Source organism: Sinohyriopsis cumingii, chromosome 3 (genome assembly GCF_028554795.1).
Source record: "Sinohyriopsis cumingii isolate HCF-2022 chromosome 3, ASM2855479v2, whole genome shotgun sequence".
NCBI classification, from domain to species: Eukaryota; Metazoa; Mollusca; class Bivalvia; order Unionida; family Unionidae; genus Sinohyriopsis; species Sinohyriopsis cumingii.
Window position 1 is genome coordinate 66053548 of NC_142963.1, and position 20102 is coordinate 66073649.

At 35.0% G+C, this 20102-nt stretch overlaps 1 protein-coding gene across 4 annotated transcripts in view; it reads left to right on the top strand.

The window, feature by feature from the left end:
* The window catches only part of LOC149803010 (meiosis inhibitor protein 1-like), a 216338-nt gene that overhangs the window by 165430 nt on the left and 30806 nt on the right, over window positions 1-20102 (top strand). For all 4 annotated transcript variants that reach the window (XM_089952558.1, XM_089952560.1, XM_089952559.1 and 1 more), the window contains 4 exons: window positions 599-758; window positions 6289-6399; window positions 17780-17896; window positions 19441-19574. In XM_089952558.1, the coding sequence (XP_089808684.1) occupies window positions 599-758; window positions 6289-6399; window positions 17780-17896; window positions 19441-19574 (522 nt within the window). The remainder of the gene's footprint in view (window positions 1-598; window positions 759-6288; window positions 6400-17779; window positions 17897-19440; window positions 19575-20102) is intronic.

Here is a 20102-nt window from a genome sequence, read left to right on the forward strand (position 1 = left end):
TCCCAATGATATTTTCAAACAGTAAAATGTAGTTTACACCAAAGCTTAACTGTACTTGTCAGCTTTCATTTTCTTTTCTTATGTTTTTATTTTAAGATAGTTTGCTCTGGAATATTATTCCAGTTGAGATTACAAATGCCCACTCAATTTCCTTGTTCCAAAACCCAATATATCTAGTGGCTTCAGAGATGCAGCTAAAATAAATAAATTCCTTTGTATGAGGGCCTCAAGGTAGATTAGTTCTTAGCTAATTGTGTTACCCTATTTAAATAAAGTCATTATTATTCATCATTTTTGTTATCATCATCATCATCATTTTGATTGCTGTCTTATTGGATCTAATACATTGTGAATTCACTTATTTTGTGTGGATCCGATTTTTTCTTGGTTTTTGCAAACCCACTGTCTCCTTCCCCCTGCCAAAGAAGATATTTGCTGTTTAAAATGCAGGGTATGTTTCACAGAAGCTGTATTTGTGCTAAACTGTTTGAATTTGTGGCTTGTAGCAAAGTATGAAATCCCCAAAAATTGGAAAACTTATGAATATAAAATGAAATCACAGTGTTCTTAATAAGAATCTCATTGTATGTCCTTACAGGTACCCTTCTTTTCTGAGCTTGAGAATTCTGAGACATTTCCCACCGTATATACTCCAGACTCCACAAATGGTATCCGTGTTGCTGACATTCCATACATGAAGGAGAGTGTAAACAGCGCTATTCATAGTCTGTTTCTGAGCAACTACATAGGGACAAGAGGTAAATGATTGTCTTTCATATGAATTCATTTAAGAATGAACTGTACACTATGTATTGTATCATATGTACAATATCACAAAAATATTTACTTCTGTCATAGTTTTAATATACTGGTACCGTTTAAGATTTTGTAAATATACATGATAATTATTTAATTTTAGTTATTATGACACAATGTGATGGTCTCCATTAACTGTATCTACATATTTCCCGGGTTCAGTATAGCCTTTGCTTACTGATAACTGAATTGATATTTTGATTATTATTTTCACACCTTCCCATTTGTTTGTACTCCTCTACTGAGTTTAAAAACAAAATGATTCATTCACTGATTTATTAATTCTAATCTGATTGTCACCAGTTGGTCGCAAACACTGCAAACTTTTTTTTAGCGTTTAGAATCAAAGCAGTTTCTTTAACAACACGGTCACCATTTTTGCTTGGACCAGTCCATATTTTCAAACAACAAATTTGATGAGGTTCACCGTCTTGGAAAATGTCCATCAGTTCATAAATTTTGGATTTACACCTCTTTGAACACAAGTGTAAAAGAGTTTCTCCTATTTATTTGTTCAGTTTGTTTTAGAAATATTAAAATTAGACGTTACAAATATTGGATGCAGGCGACAAATATTTTACTGCAACAGACTATTATAGAAATCAGAAATGGACAGTGATGAGTCTGTTTGCTCATTTATATCAGGAGCTTCCATTTGCATTGAAACATCAATATTTCAACAATTATATTAAAATTATGAAACATCAATAATTAAACAGGTTAAAATTTATAAATCAGTGTATGAAATGACTAAGTTGTGTGCATTTTTTTATATCCTTGATGCTTTTAATTTTTAGAATTGGTTAAGGGGGATTACAAACAAATGGGAGGTTATGCAAATACTATATATAGTTGATCAACACCTAATTGTGGATTAAGCATGAACTATTCATTTTTAACATATGGGAATTTATATTAGTACTGCAGGCTGATAGGAAGTTAGAAATGCCTACTCATAAAGAAACACTTGTATGATGGTTTTGTAAACACATGTTCACCAGACATGGGAAGTAGACAATGGCTCATACAAAGACCTGTTTGTATGTCCATAATGTCTGCCTACTTGTGGCTAGGTGTAGGATCATGTTCAGTCTATAGGACCAAACCCCCCCCCCCCCAATTGTTCATCATTTGCACCAGTATTTTAATAATCAAAACAAATATGATGGCATGCTTGTCAGGATCACATTGTTATTAGTTTCTTTAGCTATTTAAGTTAGATACTGGATTTGAGTCTCATCCTCTAACTTTATATTTTATTTTATGCTTGATCAATATTTTCCACTTGATTGCCAGTGGCCTTAGAAGTTCAGTGGTTTTTGTTTCTAAAAATGATCATGATCATCAGATTTCTCATGTGCTTGATGTAATTGATGAATTTTTGTGACATTCTAATTGAATGTAGATGTATATGGCAGACAGAAATTGTAGATGCCGTAACAGTTGTTTGACCCCATTATCTGTCATGATTCCCCTTCTATTTCAAAGTATGACTTGACATTGCCAGAGAACGGTTTCAACCTAAAGAATTATCTTGTCAGGGAATTAATTTCAATAACCCTAGAGTGAGAATAGCAGACATTAATCAGGAATGAGTTTGTTCAGGTATGTTACAACACTGACAGGCAATGGCGTTGTAGAACTGACACTTGGTTCACAGGTGCAGTTGGTGATTTTTTTAAAACCCGACACTTGGTTCACAGATGCATTTGGTGATCTTTTAAAACAAACACTTAGTTCACAGGTGCAATTGGTGATCTTTTAAAACTTAAATGAGGTATGGCTTTGTATTTGTTGTGTATCTATCAACTACTGCTATTTTAAACTTTCATGAAAAAAATCACTATATGATGTTTGACCAGATTTGGAGGAGAGCTTTCTGGTTTGAAGACCTTTCAAATATTTACAAATGATGCCAATATACCATCAAATATTTCTGCTGTTAACTAAAAAAAAATTATACAAGATTTTAAACCCATTTAGATAGTAATGGGAATCTAGTCATAGTATTCACATGCTGCCAGTCTGTCATCAAATATGGCTGCCATTTCTAAAAAGAGAAGAACTTTAAAAAGCATTTCTCGAAACTGTTCAACAGAATTTGACCAAATTTGACACAACTTCTTCACTAAAACCACTAAGCACAATTTGATATGATCTGACAGAGAGCATCCTAGATTAGATAACTTTTAATTTTATACAGCTGGTGATGATTCACCACCAAATATGGTCAGGTTGCAAAAAATAGAGAAATAAAAACATTTAAACCAGTTTTAATGACAAACCGCTTAGCATAATTTGACCACACTTCACAGAAAGTATTTCACATGAAGTCTTTTAAATTGGTCAGATGATGGCAATCTGTAACAAAAATATGACTGCCATTACTACAAATTAAAAACTTTAAATGACTTCTCAGAAATGTTTAATAAAAATTGACCATATTTGACAGACATCATTCTGGTTTGAACAGCTTTCAAATTTATTCAGATGATGACAATTGCCATCAGATCTGGCTACCATTACTAAAATTGGAGAATCCTGAAATGACTTTTTCTTGAAGACTGCTGAATAGAATTTGTCTTAATTTTACAGAAAGTGTTCTAGCATGAATGAATTTTAAATTTGCACAAAGCAAAGCACCACATATCGTAAGGTTTAAAAATAGTATTAATAAATTACAGGTTTTTCTAATTTTAGTAATGGTAGGCCTTATCTGATTTGGGATCTGATTGCTTGAGCTTCTTCAACACACAGCTCTTGATTTTAAAAGTTTTCACATCAGTATGTTAGTACATCATACACTCAGTAAAAAACCTGTGTTGCCTTATTATGCCCACATGTTTAAAAAAACATTGCAGATATTGTTACACACCTGCCAATCCTTATGATTTGAGCACAAGTCTTACTGAAATGACCCTTAAATTACAGACTTCTGGAATAATATAAAAGTTTATGAAGATTTAATAGTTATGATCAAAATCCGGATAGTGGCTTATCTGTGTTTGATCACGACCCAGATGTCATACCAGATTCTATGGAGTCTATCATGGAACCAGTCTAACATTACATGAGTGCCTGGGTTTAATATTACCCACCTATATTTTCATGCAAAATATCTCTTCGGGCCACAAGTGTCGGAGTGGTCTAAAGCGCTCACCATTACTTATCATTGTCATCTCGCCTCTGTCTACCCAGGTTCCAGTCTCAGATTTGGCCAGTGTGGGTATGTGAGGAAGCTTGCCGGTAGCTTCTCATGGGTCGGTGGTTCTTCACAGGGTTTTCCCTGGTTTTTCCTCCACCATTTCTACTGGCCACCATGTATAACCTATCTTGTGCTGATAAATGGTGTTAAGCCCTGCAACAACAACAACAACAAAATATCACTATTATCAAGCTGTTTCTTATATAGTATTTTCTAAAAATAACATCAATGAACGAAAACATGTTGCAGATGAAAATGTCAATAATCCTTTTAAAACATTTCAACAGTCAGCATATAATTATAAAAGAAATGTTCAGATTCTAGGGGAAAAAATCAGGAAAGGTATCAGTTACAGATAAGTGAGATAATAACTTGCTACATGAAATTCAGAAGAAAAAAAACATTGAATATGTTAATAATAAGCAAAAACCTTTTGAGCTCCATGGGGTTGAAGCTGCAGTTTCTAAACAGTATTGGAGGCAATCAAGGTCTAAGTGTATTTTTGCAAATTTTATTGTTTATCATGTTTACCTTCACTGCATCAGCCTCAGATCATGCATTTGAACTGTTTTATTACATGTTTTCCTAGTTGACAAGAACAGTACACATGATATTGTGTTGTACATTACTGAAAATTGGTATAACTTATGGAAAAATATTTTTGCCTTTCTAAGAAAGACTTGGTAGGGTTGGTGGGTCTGTTGTTATCCTGCATCTGTCACTTTAGCCACTTCTCCTGAACTACTGGGTGGAATTTTACTAAAGTTTGTAGATAAGTTGCTGATCTATGAGGGGGGTTTGATTTTTGGATGCATTCCCTGGGATCCTTAAAGAGGAGTTGAGAATTCAGATGCACAAAAATTACAGTTAAAAGATCATTTTAAAATATGTTTTCATCCAACTTTGTATATGAAGTCTTGCACATGATATATTTAATGGGCATTAGATTATAATGCCTGGGTCATGGTTTGGGAAGGGGCAGCAAACATATGATAACAAGCCTGTGGATTAGCCATGGTGGCCATGAAAGTAGCTTTATTGTTCCCCCTGCAGTGGTTATCTGCAAGAATGGGGCCGTTATTGGCTCCTGCACTTGGAATCATTCCTGAGAGGTCAAGGGTAAAATGTAAAAAAAATTCAATTGCAGTAACATTTTCAAATATTTTCTGACCAACCTTTATGTACACTCAGCCATTGCAGGAAGATATGCATGTGACAGGCTTATTGTTTTGGAGACATAGTGTTGTGCATTGAGCATGGATTCCTTTGTTTCCTGCAATACTTTGGCATGTGTCCCTCAAATTGGTTCACCAGATATTAAAACATTTTTTAATGAGTTATTTGAACACATGATGAAACTTTTATTGCAATAACGTAGGTGTCCAAGGAAAATGATATTATAGTGCAGACAACTAAGTTTTAAAGGTGGCAAAACTGTCAAAGCAAATAAGATTATCTTGTTTTTAAAGCACTGTTAGTGTATTATGTACCATTATTTTCCTTTATGAACTCTTAAATTGTGTGTGTCCCCAAGATTTGCAGAGTGGGGAACATAGAGTCCCCAGCTGTTTGGAGCCTATGTGGAACATTGGTGTGGGGATGGGTGAAGTAGCGGTTTGTTTATGAATATGTTGTTGTTGTTGTGGGGTTTAACGCCATTTTGCAGCACATGATAGGCTATACATGGCGGCCAGTATTAATGGTGGAGGAAGAACCAGAGAAAACCCCGGAAAGAACCACTGACCCACGAGAAGCTGCTGGCAAGCTTTCTCACATACCCACATTGGCTGAATCTTAGACTCAAACCGCCGCAGACAGAGGTGAGATGGCAGTGATCCGTAACGAAGAGCGCTTTAGACCACTCGGCCACTCGGGGCCCCGTTTATGAATATGTAGCATGGGGATATGCAGTTGCAAATCATTGCAGTTATTCCTATTTGCATTGGTGCTGGTGTGACAGTTTTTAGAAAATCAGTATAATGTATACTATTTTTGAACAGATATAAAAGTCATGAGAATAATGGAAACAAGACACAGTTGTACAGGTTATGAAATGATAATGGAAACAAGACAGTTGTACAGGTTATGAAATGATAATGGAAACAAGACACAGTTGTACAGGTTATGAAATGATAATGGAAACAAGACAGTTGTACAAGTTTTGAAATGATAATGGAAACAAGACACAGTTGTACAGGTTATGAAATGTTTTAGGTATTTCTCATGTGTAAACCTAGTTAATTTGTGTATTTTGTTTCTTGATGCAGAGCACAATCTTTGTGCACAGCTGCAGTTGTTGCTGCTATTGAGAGGAATAAAATGTGTGGAGAAAGTTGATGAAGACCAGTTCCATATCAACATTAAGGTTTTTTGTCAAGGTATTGTTTTATTCTCTTTAATAAGTGATTCATTTTGCCTTTTTTCAGTAAAACATGGTGAATCCTACATATTAGTGCAATTGAAAACAATCTTTCTTCTATTCTTTATTAATTTTCAATACAGCCAAACTTGTTACCAATAACCATTTCAAGAATATTAAATCTCACATAAGACAGCTGATTTCTGAACAACCAGGCTAACATTTGGGAACCTTCTTCATTTATTGGCTCTCATTGTGCAGCTTGAATCCAGCAGCTGTTTTATGTCCTGCCCTGTTATTAGTTGCATGGTGTTTTAGCAGGGTAGATGGGGTGTTTCCAACAAGTTCAATTCCATTTCAACCTGAGATGAAGACGAAGATGTAACATAGTCCAACATTTTGGAATGTTCCACCCACCCTGCTAAAATGCCATGTTAAGATTTTATCTTTGTTGAGCCCTCATGGCAGTCACATTTCTGGTGGTAATAGGGGTATTGACTGTTGAGGTTTGGGTTAAAGTTTTCCATTTTCTTAAACCCTTGATATTTTCATTATACATGTACTTGGCATAAACAATTATGAAATTGACATGCTTGCTTGCATTTTGTACCTTTGGATCATTATCATTTCTGCCAGCCATATCAAAACCATTGGAAAGATATATAAACATCTCTGTGGTTACCTTACAAATTACCAATTTATTCATCCACCCCAATCTGGATATAGATGGAATCAGTCATGTAGGTCTGCACTAAAAACACTCACTGGCAAAAGTTGTCCCATTTGACAAGTCTGGCAGTAGAGATGATGTCAATAACTACAGACCCATATCAATTTTACCAACTCTGTCCAAAATACTTGAACAACATGTTCATAACAATCCTTTGATATACTTATCAAACTGTAATTTAATTCATAAAAACCAATCAGGGTTCAGAGAAAACAACTTCTGTGAGACAGCTTTGATCTCCATGATAGATAGATGAATTACTGCCTTCAATCAAGGAAAATTAGTTGGAGCCATACAAATTGATCTTATAAAAGCTTTTGACCTTGTTGATTATGATATTCTTATTAAAAAAATTAAGCATTTATCAATGTGACATTTTAATGATTGATTGGTTTACATCATATGTAACAATGAGAGAAAAAAATGGCAGTTTTTCTAAAGAAGAACCAGTTACATGTGCAGTACTACAGGGATTAGTCCCAGGCCCATTCCTCTTTCTCATTTGCATCTGAAAATAGACAGCTGTATTTCATCTACCAACTATATGCAGATGATACCACACTATTAACAGCTTAAATCAGACCTATATGTCTTCCTTCAGATACCGTTACTTAGAATTCCTAGTTTTGGGGAAAACGGCATGAAAGTAAATGCAGACAAGACTTAGTATTAATGAGTACTACCAAACAAAAGAGAACAAAATTGGAAATAAATAACAATTTGAATCTTAAGTTGAATGAAATTTGCCTACAAATGGTTATCCATGACAAAGTCCTGACAACAATTTTTGCAATGGAATGAACATATTCAAGTCCTGAGTCATAATGTCAGTTCATGTCTGTGATTATTTATCATGATATATATCAATTAAACTTACGTTAATATATTACAAATGCTATTTACGAACATACTTATGCTACTGTAATGTTATATTGGAAAACACTTCTGAAAAGAATATTTACAAATTATTCCACTTGCATAAAAGATCTTGCAGATTCATCTTAGATATTTGCTGAAAACATCACTAATGCAATGAATGATATTAAAATGTTAACAGTAATTGAACAAATATATTTGAGAAAGGCTAGGCTTATGCACAAAGTTTCAAACAATATGGCCCCATTATATCTCAATGAACTATTTCATGCTAGAAAACAAAGCAACACTCCCAATTTAAGATCAATTTCAGCTAACCACCATTCCATTCCAAAACCAAACAAAGAAATTTTTAAGAAAAGTTTTCAATGTTCAGGATCACTAATTTGGAACAGAATCCCAAAGAAAATTAGAGAAAGTACAAAATAGAAATGCAGTTAATTATAATCTAAATTATATGGTTGGAAAGTAGAACTTGTTCAATTTGATAGATACATTACAACTTATAAGTATAAATTCACTTACTTTTCACTGTTTTCTCACTACTTTTGTCCAGTATATACACACTATACTTAATTAGAATATGTTCATTTAAAGTTTCTGTTTATTGTGTCCATATATAAATGTAGCTTATTATCAGTGTTTTTGTGTGTGTGCATGCATGTGTTTGTTTGTATGCAAATAATTGTGTAATAGTAGTAATAATAATATTAATAATAATAATGACCTTATTTAAAGAAGGTAACACAATTAGCTAAGAACTAATCTACCTTGAGGCCCTCATACAAAGGAATTTATTTATTTTAACTGCATCTCTGAAGCCACTGGATACATTGGGTTCGGAAGAAGGAAACAGAGTGGGCATTTCTAATCTCAACTGGAATACTATTCCAGAGCAGAGTTCCAGAGTATTGGAAACTTTTTTTAAAATAACTCCTTATTTGGTTTGGGATTTTTATACTGTTTGGTAGACATGGATCGCAGATGGGGAGTATTACCAGGTAGCCTATGCTGGAATAGTGATTGTAAATATTCAGGAGCACTATTATGGGATATCCTGTACATTAATTTGGCTTTTCTCAAACAGATTCGGTCTTTAAAAGGTAATATTTGTAACTTACCAGCTAAATTTTCCTTGCTTTCTTTCGGGACTGATATTAGCCCAAATGCTCTGGTATGAATATGTGCCAGCTTTGCTATGTTTTTATCATTTGAATTACCCCATACTGTATTACAGTAGTCTAAATAGGGTTGTAAGTAACTGTTATAAAATAGTTTTCTGTGCCTTTCAGGGAGAAAATGTCTTATCCTACTGAGAAGCCATAAAGTTGAATTGACTTTTTTACTGATATGTTTGATATGTTCAGGCCATGATAGGTTATTATCCACCAGAACAACAAGTAGTCTATCATGACAGACCATTTGCAAATTTGTATCCTTCCATGTCAGACATAGTTCATCAGTATCAAGATTTGTCCTTCTTTGCTGTGTTGAGATAAGTAATATTTTAGTTTTACCAGTATTTACCACCATGCCATTGCATGTGCACCAGTTTTCCAGTTTGTTTAGGGCATTCTGTAAAGAAATTTCGAGTTCATGCTTTGTGCTTTGGATGTCTGACAATGTTGTGTCATCTGCATAGAGATCTGTCGATGATATTGAGTCTCTTAGTAAAAGTGGTATGTCATTAATAAAATAAAATGAATAGTAATGGACCTAGAATTGAGCCTTGTGGTACTCCATATTTAATTGTTTCAGGTTCAGACAGAACATTATTTATGTAAACATGTTGTGTTCCCTTACTTAAGTAAGAAGTAAACCATCTAATTGTTCTTTCATCACACTGGTAGATTTTCAGTTTCTTCAAAAGGATTTCATGATCCACCATGTCAAAAGCTTTCCTGAAATCTACAAATACAGATCCTATTATTCTACTTTGGTCAAGTGCTTGAAGCCATTTATCAGTTACGGAGATCAAGGCAGTCTAACAGGAATGTTTCTGTCTAAAGCCTGATTGATTAGGGTGTAACAGCAAGTGTTTGGTTAAATATGACATGAATGAGTCATGGACATGTTTTTCAATCAATTTTGGCAAGTTTGGTAGTATTTAGATTGGTCAGTAGTTATCAGCGTCATCCTTAGAACCAGATTTGTGAATAGGAGTTGCTTTTGCAGTTTTCCGTTTTTTGGGGACAGATGAGGTTGCAATACTTAAATTAATTATGAACGTTATGCTATCTACAATAGCAGAGGCAGAAGATTTAATGAGTCATGGACCAATCTGATCAAGTCCTGTAGCTTTCTTGGTATCAAGTTCACTGAAACATTTTTTAACAAAGTTTTTTGATACTGGTGAGAAAAAGAAACATACCTCCTTAGAGGTTTTGCTGCTGCAGAACTTTTTCAGTTCAGTTCACCTTCTTTAAAAAAAATTATTATTATTATTATTACTGATTATAGGTTGCTTGCAATGGGCAGTGAAGAATTGGTTGGAATATTATTTACCTAAAATATAAGAAGGCTTTTAACTTAATTGACTATAATATATGGAAACTTGAAAAGTACAAATATTTCTTGCATTAATCTCATGGTTCAAATCACACCTGTCTGACAGAATTCATGTTGTTAAATCAGAACTCCTGTGTGAAGTCTCTCCAGGTATTGTTTGGAGCTTAAGTGGGAGTGTCCTCTTGTATCTAGGCAGCCCAGTGAGTACAAGACCACCCCCATCCCCACCCCCAAATGTCTGAGCATGGTCTTTGGACTTATAAATCTAGTAGCATGTTTTTTTTCTTGGTTATTGATGAGCCATCTCAACATTATTCTATGCCATACAGGGCAATTGGCTGCTGACTGGCCAGACCAATCATCTGGCTGTTTATATTGTCATTTTAGTGAGCCAATACCATATGTGGCCAATAACATACATGCCAACCAGTACGCTTTTTTTTGCTAAATTATGCCTTATGCATAAATGTATTGGGGATTTTGCATTTTTGGTATGACTCCCTCCAAAAATTAATAATTTGTTTTCTCATTTTTATTAACATCCCATTAATCCCACAGACCATATTCTAGAAAAAATGGCTTCTGTGTAACTACAGCATAAAAGTACACTTGTCCATAGACTTGCATGCACTTTCCTAACAGTATTATGTTCTGTTTATAGCATATGCTCTATTTCCATGAAACGTGCTGGTTTCTACTTTCAACTTTTGACCTCTTTTTCTATTTATAGCAGCTCTATGGCTTAGTTAGGACAGAACAGACTGGTTTTCTAACTTTTAATCTTTGCTCGGAGATTCTTTGTTCTAATTCATATCTTGTACAGAACCAGTCTGTAGGTATTTGGCACTAAAAGTCAAGTCAGATTTATTCTAGTCAATGCATGTGTTAGAGCAAAAATAATTTTAAAAATAATTTCACAGATGGATTAGGAAAAGATGAAAAACTGATTCAGAGATGAATACATGAATTACACAATACAGCATTCCATTCTAGGGCAGCCTCATGCCCCTTGCAGGCTGTGTGGAAAGGATTTTAATATTGGCCATGGTGGTAAAACAAAGAATTCTTGAATTAGCTTGTTTTACTAACTCCAATGCTATGGTAACTTCTTTTTTACAGCAGAACTAAATTGTGGACACAAATTTTATTAATGCAGAGGTGTTGTCTACTGAGTTCTTAATAGAACATGGACAAGCAGTAGTAGATACATTGGTCCTTTGTTCAAATGAACGTTTCATGATTCCAAAATTGCAGAAAATATGCATCTGCAGGAACAAAATCATCTTATATTGTTAGGTGTTTAGCAGAAGATACTTCACTTAAAAATGCAGAAGCCATGAAAATTGGGCCATTTAGCATTGCAACAGACAGGAGTAGTGATTATGACAAAAAGTTGTACACAGCCTGTGTAAGAGACTTTGACAATGAAACGGGCAAAGTCAGAGTGCTCTTCTTTCATTACCAGAATTAACTGTCGATTCCTCTGGAGAAAACATTTTTTTTTATTTACTTGATAATGGTTTGAATAAACCTAAGTTGGCAGAACTCTATGGGGTTTTCAGCTGATACTGCATCAGTGATGACTAGAATTCATAAAGGAGTTGCATTCTATATTTTGAAAAATGTCTCCATCATTGTACATATCAGGCTGTCTCTGTCATGATGCACCATGCTGCAGAAAAGGCTGCTGATAAATTAGAAGAACTCCTGAAGTATCAAGTTGGCACTCTACCTGACAATGTACTTCATGTGGACAGAGTTGATTTTTCTCATCTTATTTCCAGTTAAAAGACCCAATAACTGGAAGATATAAATTTCCTCTTCTGTGTCATGTTTTGAAAGGAATGTTGGTTCTTTACCATTCTAATGCTGACAGAGATTATTCAGTAATGTTAACAAAAATTAAACCGAATTCAGATCCAAGCTTAGTAACTCTGCACTTAGTGCTCTACTGGTGTGCAAAACATTCATAGTCTCAGCTGGTACAAAGTGTTTGGAAATGCAGTATGAGAGTTTGTTGCTTTTTAAAGCTCAAAGTGTTATATACGAAAAATTGAAGCAGTAATTGATGTTAAAAGTCCAGAGGGATAAATTAATCATTTTGTACTTATGCTCATTGAATTTGTATCATGTTATATGTGGATTACTCTTTTTCTGCTTGGATTACTCTTTTTGTCCACTTGGATTACACTTTTTTTTACTTGCCAGGGGTTGGCAATAATGCCATGGTATATGGAACGATATGTCGATCAGACCGACCAACCTGTCTGTTTCTCAGCACCTTTTGCATGGGTGGTTCTGCATCTGACCCACCACCCAGCCAACATTAATGCATACAACCCAGTCAGCAATTGAGTCATCCTCCATCCATCCATAATGCTCTCGGACTGTCCATACTGGGAAGACTTGCCTGGTCAACTCAACTGATGAGTCATTTCGTGCACTGCTTATCCAGTGTAGCGACACAATGTGTGGGTTATCCATGTCTACACAGACATGGATAACCCACACATTAAGTGTGGAGTTGGAGTTGATCTCTGTCTTAAGAGATTCAGATTCCACTATGGAATGGAATAAGTTTAGTTTTAAAGCTTCTGTTGAGGAAATATATTGTGTGTTGCTGGCTTCCAAATGCCCACATTTTGAGGGTGTCTGATTCCCACCGCTGCCAGCTGTGAGCCAGGCCTATAAGTTCAAGGCATCAGTAGACTTTGAAGATAAGGACACACAGCCTACTGCCCAGAAGCAAAGATGAAGGAAATATCAGACCGACAGTCAGATAAAGTCTATGATCCAGGCAATTCTAAAGCATTCTTCTAAAATATTAGACTACCAGAGATGTTTTTGTCACACAGAGATAGAATGCATTTAAACACATTTACCACTGAGCTTCTGATATTAGGATCATCAAGGTCATTATGACAGCTGCACATGGCTAATGTCCTGATGAAATGGCCATCTACAAAGGAGTTCCATAGGGATGTATTTACGGCGCCATTTATTAATATTGTTTATAAATGATTTGGCTCTCTATGCATAACATTACAAATCTAGTCTATATGCAGATGATACTACAATGCATAACTCTGATTCCTATGTTACAACATTGAAAAAAGAATTGGGTGAAGATTTATGTTGACTTGAATATTTTTGCTCACTTAACATAATGGATATTATTTCACAACGTATTCATGTTCTGCACTGTTTTGTGGAAATAAGGTAATAATGAAAAGCCTGTTTTTGCTCATCATCACTCAAACTGCATGATACATTTGCATTCCATGTCAAACCCTTTGGTCCACCATTGCTAATATGTGGTGAGTTAAGAAGAAGTGAGAAGGAAAGCTTGGCAGTCCAAATGGCCATGTCTCCTATGCAGACATTCAGGCTGAATCAATTCAGGTGGCGGCAGGCTCCACAGTTTATGAGACATTGTAATAAAGGGCATAAGAAGGATTTTAAAATCTGTTATGGTGGCAAGAATAGCATCTCTTGTCATGCAGAAACCCCATCTCATAAAAGCATAGTAGTTGCAACAACAAATATGACTTCACTGAAATCCATATTCATGGGATTGGCATCAAATTTGGATAAAGTTACATATTACAGCACCATTAGACCAAGACAGTACCAATCTTGAGCAGTTCTGGCAGTCATTCAGCAATCTGAATATACCCACAGGTGGATAATAATACTACACTTCTTGCTGGACATTGCCACATTCCAATGAAGACACTAAAAGGACATTTTTCTTTCTGAGGAAAATTCAGGCTGATTTCAGAGAAAACCTTGATCCAGTAACAGTAGATCTTCTTCAGAGTGTTGTTGCTGTTGTTATGGGTTTAATATAATTTGTCAGCACATGATGGGCTGGCTATATAAAGCAGCCAGAAGTGGAGGAAGAAACTTTGGAAAACCTGGCAAGCTTTCTCACATACCGACATTAGCTAATCCAGTAACTTGAACCCATGCAGACATGTGACATATAAGTGATCTGTAAAGGTGAGCATCTTAGAACAATCTGCTACCTGTGATTCCTAAGTGTTAAGATCAACAATGGTGAGGCCTGCCACCAATATAGTCCAGGCAATGATCTCCTAAGAATGCTTCAAATGCTTGTGGTACATATAATGGGAGTACAGGTGATGCATGATATATACTAATTTGATTTACATGCTTTCATTTTAATGTAATTTATTATAAAGAAATAAGAGTCAGTTTGTTGCCACTGTGCTCATTTTTATGTCATAATTGGCATCATGCGCTGTGACTCAAGCGCATTTCATTTACATTTAAGTTTAGTTTTAAGGCTGCAGTCAAGAAAATTGATGGGGTGCTGACAACTTCATAATTTCCTCCATTCCCTACCACTACTCAAGGCTATGAAGTTAAAGCATTTGTAGATTTTGATGAAATGCAAGAGATGCCATCCTTCTGGCTCCTTCCCAAATTGGCTAAAATTGTCCAAGAACTGCTTTCAGGTAGGGTTGGTGACCTGGGAAAGGCCTTCATCTCAGAAAACCATGTTTAAACTCATCTCACTGGTATAAAACTCACTCAGATGCTTTCAGTACTGATCTCCCAGCCCTTGACATTTTTTTAGCAGCCATTCATATGTCCAGTCCACTGCTTTTTAAAGGGGACAAAAATGTTTTTCTGTGTCACATCCAAGCAAGTCCAGAATGTCCTTGCTACATCTTTAGTGGTAGATTTGGCCTCATTGGCAATTTTCTTACTGGTGGAGAAATCTGGCAATAGCCATGATTGGGAGGTGACGGCCAGGATTGATAGAGTCATCAACTGAGCAGCTCACCATGCCATGGCCAATGCATTGGCTGCTTTGGCCAAATTAGATCTAATATGATGTGATGCATGTCTGAGGTCCACATTGCTTAAACCTCATCATACCATGGCTTTACTGATGACCCTGTTTGGGTCAACAATGCTTTTTATAGGAAAAATTCAAGAAGTTCAGAGGTAGGTAGCTCAGGAACTGCCCGTCTCACTCTCCAATCGACCCACACATTTGGAAACATTCAGCCCCACCAGTGCAGAAGGATGTTAAGTGGTCTTGGGACAAGGGATCTTTTAAGTCAGATTTGAATCAATATAGATCCCAACCCAAGGTCAGGAGACACTGGTCTAACTAAACTAGGAGGCAACCATACAGAGCAGTATGAAACCATGTTTCTCTGCTTTCAAGCCTTCTAACTGTAAACATTGACCTATCCTCCCTCAAAACGATTAGCATTTAGCCCACACTTTGCTAAGGTTACTATCATATTAAATATGTTTCCTAATAGCTATAACTTCAGCATGCAGGGTAAGGGAGCTACATGCTTTTTCCGTCAACCCAAACTATCTTCAATTCAGATCTGATGGTTCAGTGGTCCTTTTGTCACAGCCAAGTTTTGTAGTCAAAAACAGGTTACCGTCTGGTGGTAATCAAAAAGTTGTCATTCAATCTCTCTTCCAACCTCTTTGTGAATGCGAGCATCCTAGTTGATATATCATGAGCTTAAAACTGGCACCACCTAGTAGTGGTAAATGGGATTGCATTGGTATGAGTTTCTTCCTTTTGTCTCTGGTATATAGACAGAAATTTATATAGACAGAAATTTACAAAGTCTTGTGTTTTGGTAATGGCTGGATTTGAGAAGCAGCAGAGTTTATTTTCCCAATGTTAATGTGATTGACTAAGTACTCTCTGAGAAAATACAACATTTGCTATTATGCCCCCAGAAAAATAGCAGTCCTTCTTAGAATCAACTGTCAGTCAGTATGCATTGATTTACATGCAATAGACTCTTGAAAAATCTTGCAGCTATAGTGTTTTGCCATAGCCAGTAGTGTAAAAGCAAAATGTTGCAGATGCTGTTAGGAGTGATTGATAGAGCTTTTGAAATTTTTTAACCAATTAAAACCACATTCTGACAAGAGCTGAAATTTTGGCTCTACATTATTTTCGATTTCACCTGCAAAATTTATTATTATTAGTGTGAGACAGGTTGTTTGGAATCATCCTCCATAGGGATTAGCCAATAAAATCTGATGACTATTAAAACGATGGGGATAAAATAATACCCAGGTCAGTCGATCATATCACATCATGGCATGTCACAATAACCTATGAAGCACTTGTGGTACTGAAACCCAATTTATTACATGGCTTTACAATAAAAAGAGCAGGACCCCGAGTGTTCTAAAGCACTCACCATTATGGATCACCGCCATCTCACCTCTGTCTGCGTTGGTTCAAGTCTTGGGCTCGGCCAATGTTGGTATGTGAGTAAGCTTGCCAGTAGCTTCTCTTGGGTTGGTGGTTCTTTCCGGGGTTTTCCTGGGTTCTTCCTCCACCATTTATGCTGGCTGCCATATATAGCCAATCTTGTGCTGAAAAATGGCATTAAACCATATAACAACAACAACAACTTTAAAAAGATCTGGGTTAAGTTCAGTTTTTCACTATTTCTAACAAAATTTAAGAGAGTTATGACCCCTGTTTGACTTAAAAATTCACCATGCAAATTACATTTATATTACATGTGTGTTGTATGAGCACACCTGATTATGTTATTTGTGTCTGTTGAAAACGTTTTATTTTGTAAGTTCTTTTTATTAATTCCAGTTTATGGTTGGTTGAAAATCTCATAAAAATATCTACTTAAGTTAGTTTCAGCATGTTCTGTCTCTGAATTAAAATTCACTTGATATCTGGTTTTTATTTTGTCCCCCTTTATTAAGAAAGAAAAACAGGTGCCATAGTATCTGTCTGGACATCCATCTGTCACAGTTTCCCTTAATAAAAAAAATAGTATCTGGTTTAGGGAGTTTTTCAAGAACTTGTATCATGTGTTATTTTACTGAATTGGAATATGTTAGAAGTAGATTAAAAACTTAGAAAATCAGACAAGCACAAGTCTGCTGTGAAATTGTAATAATGCGAATCAGTGAATACATTGAGTTCAATTATTTTAAATGGTTTTACAAAAATTAACATTTTCATAACCAGATTTGTGGGTGGAATGAAAGGTTCTATTGTTTCCACAGAAGGTGTTTTGTTTTCTGGATTTTTGAAGTCTTGGTTGTAGCCATCACAGAATCAACAAAAATTACTATCCAAGAAAAAAATAGTGAATTTACAGTCATATTAAATACCTTGATGGTTGTAATGTTGTTTTTTTCTTGATTTAAAAATGAAGAGTATAGAAGAGCATCCAGGAGATGTAGTAGTTTTTTTTAAAAAAATTTATGTAGTTTTTTTTCTCACTATTTTTATTTCCAGTGCTAAATCTTCTGGGAAAAGCGGTAGTTATCAACCCTGACCTGGAGGAAATGTGTCTAAAGACTCTACACTCTGCTGTTTGTTCAGAAGATCCACCAGCAGGAAGTGATAATAAATGTACCATAATTGTAATAATTTTAAATAGTACAAAAACTTCCAGACACCAAGAAATTTTTTACTTTAAGCAAAAGAAGACTGAATCAAAGTTGGAGCATAAACTAGGGACTGTTTTACATGTATTGACAAGACAAGAGATTGAGTAGTCAACCATGTAGCTGTAAAAACTGCTTTGATTACCCTAATTATCACATGGATTACCGGAAGGTGTTGTCAGTTGGCAGACATAAAAACAGTTGATGTGCTCCACAACTTGTGATGGAGCAGTTCCCTAAGCAAAGCAAGATGTCAGCTTGTTGATGGTGATGATAAAGGAAAAACCACTTTCATTTTGACAAATTTGCAGGAAATAATCACTTTAATAACTGTAAAATCAATAGTCATCAGTGTTATATCAAGCTGACATGATTGCAGACATATTTTATTTTTTACTACTGGAGAGCATACAAAGGGAGACTGCAGATGTGCACCTCAATTCCTATTCTTATATGCAGATTATTATCTTTGATTTCCTTTTCAAGGAAACTAAACTGGGTTTACATTTATTTCTGATAAAGCAGTCAACATCTCCAACACTCAAGTTTCACAAGCCTTTGTTGTCTCATCTTCATTCAATCCATAATATTTCCCCATGGTATCCTGTTTTGGATGCAGTTGGTTCAGCCTTTATACCTATTATTGGAGTTGAATTAATGAATTATTCTATAATTAAATTTCTGAACCAAAATGCTTTGGCTCCATTGTGCATTTAGAACAATTATCCCCATATTTAGGCTTTAGTGTCAAGATAGCTTCAAAGCATTTTTTAAAGAAAATATGGATTATCTTTCAGATTTTCATAGGTAAGATAATATGAATAAATGTATATGATTTTTGTGATATATTCTTTTGTCAGAAACAATCTTTATGTTGTGAAACAATATTATGTCAAAACTGGGTTATATTTGTAGATAAAGTTTCCATGCTAGTTTTCTCTATTGGCAAGCAAGAATATAATGCAACTGTGTGTTTGCCTACCTTGATTTTGTACGTGCTTGGTTCATAAATACACAGTTGTAATGATCAAGATACATGTATTAACTTTCTAGAAAATTAATAATTTCCATTAGTATGTGAATTATACAGACAGATAGAAAAGTCATTTGGTTTTTTAGTGTGTGGATATTTGGGTAAATAATGGTAATTTGAATAATCAGAGCATAAAAGTCTGCAAATTTAACCAAAATACAAAAAAATCAAATGAATGATTGAACAATATTGAATTCTCATTTTATTAGTTTAATTTTTTTAAAAATCTGGATTACTTTTTACTGGTCATATTTTAGAGATTTAATCCAGCAGCACTTTGATTTACAGGAAATTTATAATTGTTCAAGGCAGAAGGTACTGGCTGATTAAAAGAAACCCTGAGACACTTTTCAAAACTGTACTGTTGTTTACCAGAAAATATTGAGGTCATTAAATATACTAGGTGAAATATTCAGCATGAAATAAATCATAAGAAAAAAGAACATTTATTGTTTTATAAAACTCTGCCTTTACAGTGTGTCCTTTGATTCTGCAGAATGAACATTTGCTTCGAAGATTTGAATCTTGTTTAACAGAGACACCCGGAACCAGATATTGTTTAACATGTGATGTCATCAGTGTGTTAGTGCAGTCCACAAATGATGTCCAGGTAAATTTATTAGAAAGCAGCAGCTTAAAAAAAATTATATTTTAATTACCAAGTTGCAATACAAGGATGTCCAGGTTAATTCCAAAGAAAGCATATGAATGAATTCCTTGTTTGTACTTTTCCCAGACTACACTATAGGTGCTATGGCATATGTAATGATTGCCAGAAAATTACCTGTATGCAGAAATATTGTCTAGATCCAGTTTTAAGCCTTTAATAATTGTTTATTTATTTAAATACCCAATTGATCAGCTGGAAAAATCAGTAATGTCTGATAAATTGACATCCAGTTTGCAGTATTAGATTAGTGCTCTGAAATGTTAACCACTTATAAAGATTGAAGAATTTCATTTCAGCAAAAATTTATCAGCGTATGTGCTATGAAAGTATGACACAGTATGAAAGAACAAATATATATTCAGTGTTTCCCTTTATGCACATTGTTGTGTCAGGGATGCATGCTTCAGAAAATTGATGCACACGTTTTGTTGCCATGTTTTTTTTTTTACGTAAAGGATTCACATAAAT